Source organism: Pteronotus mesoamericanus, unplaced genomic scaffold, assembly GCF_021234165.1.
Source record: "Pteronotus mesoamericanus isolate MK-2021 breed Mesoamerican mustached bat unplaced genomic scaffold, CSHL_Meso_final scaffold_85, whole genome shotgun sequence".
NCBI lineage: Eukaryota > Metazoa > Chordata > Mammalia > Chiroptera > Mormoopidae > Pteronotus > Pteronotus mesoamericanus.
Window position 1 is genome coordinate 65,977,735 of NW_026555329.1, and position 8,372 is coordinate 65,986,106.

An 8,372-nucleotide genomic window follows, 5' to 3' on the forward strand; every position below is an offset into this window, starting at 1 on the left:
CATCTCTACAATATGCCAGACATTGGTCTAGGCCTGAGAAATTCAGTGGTGAACTTAAGAGACAAACCACTGGTTAGGAGAACATACAATTCATACACAAACAAACACACAAATACTAACTGAAGTGTGCTTAGGGTAAGGAGATAGAAAGTGAAAATAGACACACACACGCGCGTGCGCGCGTGCATGCTCACACACACACACACACACACACACCGCCCCCCCCTGCCCCCGGGCACAGCTCAGGTCTTGGGAATGAAATTCCGAAGTGTTGAGAAGGAGACTTTAAGAACCACATGCCTTTGCTTTCTCTCCTGGACCCGCACCACCTGCAAGGTGTGAACTTCTTGCCTAAGGACCGCAAATACTAACTAGTTTGAAAATGAAAAACCAAAAACCAGCAGATTCTTCTCGAGAAACCAAAGTTTATTATTTCAGAGGCGTTAATGGCAGAAGGAGAATGGGCCAAGTTTGAAAAAACAACCTACATGGATCCTACTGGGAAAACAAGAGCTTTGGAAACTGTGAAAGGTACAAGGAGGAAAGGATGGTCTGCTGATGGTGTGACATTATCCCAGTGCTGCAGGTAACTCTGCATTATGAATGTATCCTTCTGGTGAAACAGTTGCCATCGCCCATGGGAGGCTACTGCCTAGAATTTCCCCAGGTCTCATAGGTGATAAGGAAGCCCAGAAGCAGCTGCTCTGCAAGACTGGAGTAAGAAACCGGCCAAAAAGGTGATGTTGCTGAATGTTCCCCAGCTGCCTGTGTGAATCCAGGTTTGTCAAACTGTAGCGCACACATCGTGACAGAGAAATTGTGGAAGTAATTTCCTTACCCAAGAATGACCTGATGAAGACACTTGGGGCGCTGGTAGCTGAAGCACATCTGACAGTGGACGCTACGGTCTGTTCGTTTGCGCTCTGGTGCTGAAACGTGCAAACACAAAGCCCTTTGAAGTGCCCTTCCTGAAATGTTAAGGCCAGAGGAGTGTAGCCATGTTCTTATAAATGAGGCCACAAGGCCTTCTTCACTAAGACTTTGTATTCAGCTAAGTTTAATGGACGTTCGAAAGTGCCTTTTTTCATTAAATAAAAACAACAAAGAATGTGGAGAAAAGTGAGATTGCTGGGAGGGTTGTTTGGAGACCTGTCCCTCTCCCCCCTTTGTCAGGGACAGTCCCAATTTATGTTTGTTGAAGTGTCCTGGTTTGAACAATAAAGAGCATGGCCACCCTAGTTATAGCTAGAATATAGTCGCAGTGTCTGGGAGGTTTTTCTAAAGAGCTGATATTTGAGCAGAGGCCGGCAGAAAGGGAAGAAACAAATTATGCCCCCTAGAAGGTCTGCAGGAAGAGGCAGGGACAGGGAGGACCGGGTGAATTTGGGCCCTGGAAGGAAGGTCCGTGTGGCTGGCGCCACGTGGTCTTCGCTAAGGGGCTTGGAGAGTTTCAGGCGGGGAGCTCTGAGTTTAGAGATCAGGAATAGCCAAGAGCCATAGAGTTGTATTGAACCAGCCCAACCAGCTCAGAAACTGAACATTTGCACTCATGTACAATAATTCTTAACAGATATATTGAGGTATAATTGATGTATAATAAATTGCACATATTTACAATGTACGGCTTGATGAGTTTGGTGTCCGTGCGCTGCCGTTAAACCATCACCACACTCAAGATAACACGTTGGCTCTGGCTGGACCCCTCAGTTGGCCGAGCGTCGTCCTGTACGCCAAAGGCTGGGCACGTATAGGAGGCAGCTGATCGATGCTTCTCTCTCTCTCAAAAAAACAAATAAATAATAATAATCAATCAATTTGTCCTTGGGTGAGGGTGAGGATTCAAAAAACGAGCGAGCCCTGGCTGGTGTGGCTCAGTGGACTCAGTGCCAGCCTGTGAACCAAAGGGTCTCAGGTTCGATTCCCACTCTAGGGCACGTGCCTGGCCTGTGGGCCAGGTCCCCAGTGGGGGTGTGTGTGAGAGGCAACCACACGTTGATGTTTCCCTCCCTCTCTTTCTCCTTCCCTTCCCCTCTCTAAAAAATGAAGAAATAAAATATTTTTAAAAGAGAGAGAATATGTTGATCACCCCCAAAGTATCCTTGGGGGTCCTTTGTGATCAGTCCTTTTCCCCTCTGTACACAGCCCCAAGCAACCTCTGATCTGCTCCCTTTCTCTGTAGGTTAGTTTATAATTTCTAGGATTATATCTATTACATGTGGAATTAAACAGTTGGGGTTTTTTTTTGGTTTCTAAAACCTTTTCTGGCTTCTTTCACTAATATAATTATTTTGAAATTCATCCATGTTGTAGCGTGTATCAGTAGTTAGTCCTTTTTATTGCTGAGTAGTATTCCCTTGCGTAGTGATACCAGTTTGCTTATTCATTCACCCACTGATGGACTTCTGGGTTGTTTCCAGTTTTTAATTATTACGAGTAAATATGCTGGGAACATTCACGTTCAAGTCTTTGAGTGGACATATGCTTTCGTTTCGCTTGGGAAGTACCTGGCAGTGCAATGGCTGAATCATATGCTAGGTACGTGGGTAACCTTTTAAAGAAACCGCCAAATTGTTTTTCCAAAGCGGCCCTGTTTTAGATTTCCGCCAGCAGCATATAAAAGTCCCATTCCCTCCGAGTCATCACCAACACCTGGTACAGTCAGTCTTTGTAACTTGAGCCGTTCTAATAAATGTGTGCTGGTGTCTCATAGGGGCTTTAATTTCATTTCCCTAATGATTTGAGGGATGTCTCTTTTCATATACTTATTGGCTAGTATTTAGCCAATAAGTATTTAGCAGGATTTGGCCACATGTGCTTCCTCTGTCCTTTTTTTTGGGAGGGTAGTGAATATCTTCTATGGGTAAGTGTCCAAATCTTTTGACCATTTTGTGTATTGGGTTGTTTTCTTATGTTCTGAGGGTCCTTTATTCTGGATGTAAAGCCTTTACCAGATACATGATTTGCAGATATTTACTCCCAATCTGTGGCTTAGCATCTCATTTACTTAACAATATCTTGTGATGAGCACGAGTTTTTAATTTTGACGATGAGTGTATCAGCTTGTTCTTTCATGGCGTGTGCTTTCAGTGTCGTATCGTAGAACTCTTTGCCTAACCCAAGGTCACAAAGCTTTTCTCCTATATTTTCTTCTAGAGGTGTTTTAGTTTCTGGTTTAATATTTAGCTCTGAGTCATTTTGAGGTAACTTTTGTATATGGTGCCAGTATGGTTCATTTTTTTTTTTTTGCTAATGGATATTTATTATTCCATCTGCATTTATTAAAAAGGCTACCCTTGCCTCACTGAATTGCTTTGGCACTTTTGTTGAAAATCAGTTGTTCGTCTATGGGTGGATCTACTTCTGGACTGTGTTGTGTTCCAGCCATCTGTCTGCCCTGACACTAAACCATTCTCTAGATACTGTAGCTTTATGGTAATTCTTAAAAAAAAAAAAAAAAATTCTTGAAATAAAATAGGTGAGTCCTTCAACTTTGTTCTTCTTTTTCAAAGTCCTTTGAATTTCCATATGAATTTTAGAATCAGTTTGCCAGCTTCTACACCAAGATGAAAACTCTGAGTGTCAAACTTTTCGCCCTGGCTGGTGTGGCTCAGTGATGGGCACCAGACTGCGAACCAAAATGTCGCCAGTTCCATTCCCGGTCAGGGCACACACCTGGGTTGCAGGCCAGGTTCCCACGTGGGGACGTGTGAGAGGCAACCGATTGTGTTTCTCTCACACATTGATGTTTCCTTCCTTCTTTCTCCCTCCCTTCTCCTCTCTCTCTGAAAAAACAATTAAGATCTTTTTTTTTTAATGTCAAACTGTTGTGTGAACTTTAGTTCTCAAACCTTTTTAGAGATCAAGACACTTTTCTTTGCAGTTATTCCAGGTATCTCAAGTATGATTGAGATGCAAAAAAAAAAGTATAAAGTCATTTAAAAAAGCCACAGCCCCAAATCTTTAAGAGCTTATGGGCGTGTGCCTTCCAGACCCCACAGTGTTTGGTTTTTTTTTTTTTATCAGGAGACTCAGTTTTCTTATGGGCTTTCAGATTGTTTCTTTTCCTTTGAATTTCCCTACAGCAGCCAGGCCTCTGTGTCTGAGAACGAGCTGTGATAAAGTGATTGCACTAGTCATGTACTGAGTGCTTGCTCCCTGTCAGACACCCTGCCGAGTGCCGTACATTCCTGTCCCAGTCCTCGTGGCTGCTCAGTGAGCTAGAGTCTACCGCATTACACGTGCCGAAGTATACCTTTGCATCCTGATTATCAAATGCTTTACATTTAATTTTGAATATGAAAGTTTCCCTGTATACACAAAAATAGAATAGTAAAATGGATCCCCATATAGTCATTTCCCAGATTTAGAGACTTGTCAGGATTTTGCCACATTTGCTTCCTCTGTCCTTTTTTTGGGAGGGTAGTGGAAGCCGCAGAATTTTAAAGCAGATCTCAGGCCTTGTTTAATGTCATTCCAGCAGATTTTACTGTGCCTCTCTGAAATGTGTGAACATTTTTTCCATAACCCAATGCCATTATCAGATCTAATAACATTAATAATTCCTTGATATTATCAGTTTCCCCAATTGCCTAAAAAGTATCTTTTTACAACTTATTCCAGTCAGAATGCAAACAAGGTCCACGTATTGCATTAGGTTGAGTCTCTTTTCATCTAGGGGTGCTCAGTAGACATTTGTTCAATTACGTGTCATGTATCTTCTCCTCCCACTCCATGCAAAAGTTTTTGTTGTTACAGTTTTTTTCCTTTTAGGTATTTATTTTCTCTTAAGTTCAGTGGGATATGTTGAAAATTAAGTCAAGGGTATAAAAACTAATTTTTGCCCTGTTTATATATTTATCGTTGAAAGCCAGGTAAAAGGAAAAAAGGAAAAGGCCGGAACAAGTCTGCGGTGAAGAAGCAGAAGAAACCGGAAGCGGACATCCTCAGCCCCGCGGCGATGCTGAACCTCTACTACATCGCCCACAACGTGGCCGACTGCCTGCACATGCGGGGCTTCCGCTGGCCAGGCGCTTCCAAGTCAAAGAAAGAAAAAAGCAAGTCTTAAGAGATAGCGTTTCACAGCATATTTCTATTACCAAGCACAGAACCTGGGGAAGAGGAATCAGGATAATACAGCTACTGCAAGCCAGATGGACTTTACTAAAGGCAACATGAGATGCAAGCTTTTCTGTGGTAGTTAATGATAAAAAAAAAAAACAAAAAAAAAAAACGCATTTTACTTCCTCAGCTCAATTCAGGTATGGTTAGCCAGTTTGGTTTTTGAGAAGTTAAGGGGAAAAAAATCTGAGTGATTCCTGCACAGCATGGTGGAATCCATAGGACTTTAAAAAATTATTGTAATCTTGGGTCAGAATTAAACCTTGCTCTCAAAAGGCAGGTCTACCTCGCATGAGTTTTCTTTTGCCAAGGGGGCTTTCCTATTTAGAGAAGATAAGGCAAAAAGCACAGGCTTTGCTTATGAATATCCTTCTCTTGGGCTCAGTTTCCTTTCCCTGTCTTTTTCAGGAAAAATAAATATCTTGTTTCTGTAATTTTCTTCTCTGCAGTCTGACTCTCGCCTGATTCTCATTAGCCACAGATGTGAGGGGAGACAGCGATGGTCGCTGCCGCTCTGACCTTGTCAGGGCATATGAACAGGGGATTCGAAGGAGCCCGCCACGTTCAGTGGTGGGTGCAGGGGGAAGAGCACATCAGCCTCACGCCAATCTTCTTCCTGTTTCCTCCGACCCTCCTCTCTCTTTTTCTGCACATGTACACCTTCCTGCCACCTCCCGCAGACTTTCTCTCACACGTGGCTGACCCCCAGTTATGGAATTGGTGCCCAAAAGTTGCTGTGGGCATCGTCGATATTACAGGATCTCCCTGGGCTGGGCAGAGACACTCGAGAGATAAAGCTGCAGTTTTTTTCCCTCGGCCACAAAGATCTAAAAGCCCTAAGTGTGAAGCTAGGGAGGAAAGGCGTTTCCCTGCGTGAGCGCCCGCTCTGAGTCAGCGGAGTTCCACCCCGGCCTCCTGCTCGGTCATCTTGCTGTACCTTGCCACGCCCCGCACTGACACCTGCAGTGTGGTCTCCGTTCACAGCTCTAGTTCTTTGGGGCAGCACCGGTCCAGGGATGATCTAGTTTGTCTGAATTACGTGAAATGATGCTGCACGTTGCTTGGTGAGGATCTCAAAGATTCGTGTAGCTGGTGCAGGAAGGCCGCAACCCAGGACTCAGGATTTCATGAGCATCGAGGAAGGAAGGAAATCACATGAATCTTTGTCCTAGAGAAGTGGGGTGCTCATAACCCACATGAGTTTGTTGGGGATGACATTCGTATAGCTGCACCAATTGAGCAGATTCAGGGTGAGCCCTTGGCTAGTTGCCAGAGGAGCCCTCACTCCAGGGAAGGTTGGTCCTCCCAGTACCCTGAAGCGGGGGGCCCTTTCTGCTCTGTTTCCTCAGGCTTTGGAAATCGGGAGCCCCTTCCCGCTCTGCTGGAGAGTGCTGGGCTGGATCTAGTGGTTTCTGTTTGTGAACACACGAATTAGTTCAGTCCTCCTCAAAGTGCACTGTGCGTCTTGTCAGAGCGTGCGTTGCCGGGTCCCGCCCAGCAGGAAGTTTCAAGAATTTGCATTTTCACGAAACTGGGACTCAACGATTTGGAACAGAAGGAATAAATAAACATTCAACCAGAACAGACTGAAGAAACAAGAATTTTAAAAAGAGAGGATTAGGAGCCTCTGGGACAACATTAAACGTTCCAACATCCGAATCATAGGGGTGCCAGAAGGAGAAGAGGAAGAGCAAGAAATTGAACACTTATTTGAAAAAGTAATGAAGGAGAACTTCCCCAATCTGAGGTAGGAAATAGACTTGCAGGAAGTCCAGGAACCTCAGAGTCCCAAACAAGGTGGACCCAAAGAGGACCACACCAAGACACATCATAATTAAAATGCTAAAAGTTAAAGATAAAGAGAGAATCTTAAATGCAGCAAGAGAAAAGAAGAGTTACCTACAAAGGAGTTCCCATAAGACTGTCAGCTGATTTCTCAGAAGACTTCCAGGCAAGAAGGGGCTGGAAAGAAGTATTGGAAGTCATAAAAGGCAAGTACCTACATCCAAGATTACTCTGTCCAGCAAAGCTATCATTTAGAATGGAAGGGCAGATAAAGTGCTTCCCAGATAAGGTAAAGTTAAAGAGTTCATCATCACCAAGCCCTTATTATGTGAAATGTTAAAGGGACTTATCTAAGAAAACGATGAAAACTATGAACATTAAAATGACAACAAACTTACAACGATCAATAACTGAAACTAAAAAACAAAAACTAAGCAAACAGCTAGAAGAGGAACAGAATCACAGAAATGGAGATCACATGGAGGGTTATTAGCAAGGAGTGGGTAGGGAAGAAGGAGGGAAAAGGTACAGGGAATAAGAAGCATAATTGGTAGACACAAAATAGGCAGGGGGAGATGAATAGCATAGGAAATGGAGAAGCCAAAGAACTTATATGTACAACCCGTTGACATGAACTCGGGGTGGAGGGTGGATGCTGATGCGGGGCAGAGGGGGAGAAAGGGGAGAAAAAATGGGACAACTGTAATAGCATAATCAATAAAATAAATTTTTTTAATTAAAAACATTTGCTTTTTCACTAAGTTCCGAGGTTAAGCTGCTTCGCCAGACCACAGACTTAGAGGATCACTGCTCTCGTTCACTCACGCTACCCAACCAGATGCTAACAGGCTTCCTGAGGCTTTGAACCTGTTATGATGCCTGATGCCCTCCCTGCCTTGCTTGGGTTCAGGAGCTCCTATCTGAGCAGTTACAACGAGTATTGGAATGCTGGGGAGGCAGCCCCTGCAGAGCTTCCTTCTGATCTCCCCGGCAGCACAGACAGCATCGTTTAGGGGACAACGGAGACATGCCAGTCAGCAGACGTGCACAAGCTAAGGAGGTCACCTGCAAGTGGGAATGCTTCCTTCTTTGGAGATGCTTAAATGATGAGCAGACAGAAATGTAAGCATTGCAGAGAGGAAGTACTAATCTGATTGGATGAGGCCCTGGGTGCTCAGGGTTTACACCCAGTTTTTGGCAGGGTGGCTGGGGGCTTTTTAGTATTGTGCTCATTGGAACCCTGGGATTCTGAGCGAGGCCGGTAGGCATTTTGAAGCGAAAAGCTATATATATATTAACAGCGTGAGCTGTTTTATTGATTTCTTAGCTGCTTCATCACAAACTGGCAGTGGGGACTCATGCTCTTGATTTGTTACCCAGAGCCCATCAGTATTTCATTTTGAAATAATTTCTAGTCGGCTCCCAAGTTGCCGCACCATTATTGAGTTAGTATCCGACGGGTTATGTGT

The 8,372-nt window shown here is 44.1% G+C and overlaps 1 protein-coding gene and 1 pseudogene across 1 annotated transcript; both read left to right on the forward strand.

The window, feature by feature from the left end:
• Window positions 1-382: 382 nt before the first annotated feature.
• LOC129063021 (ADP-sugar pyrophosphatase-like) lies at window positions 383-1,014 on the forward strand (annotated as a pseudogene).
• Window positions 1,015-2,856: 1,842 nt separating this feature from the next.
• SMKR1 (small lysine rich protein 1) lies at window positions 2,857-5,103 on the forward strand. Its single transcript, XM_054564218.1, has 2 exons — window positions 2,857-2,860; window positions 4,872-5,103. The coding sequence occupies exons 1-2, from the start codon at window positions 2,857-2,859 to the stop codon at window positions 5,063-5,065; spliced, it is 198 nt and encodes a 65-aa protein (XP_054420193.1). The 3' UTR covers window positions 5,066-5,103.
• Window positions 5,104-8,372: the final 3,269 nt, after the last annotated feature.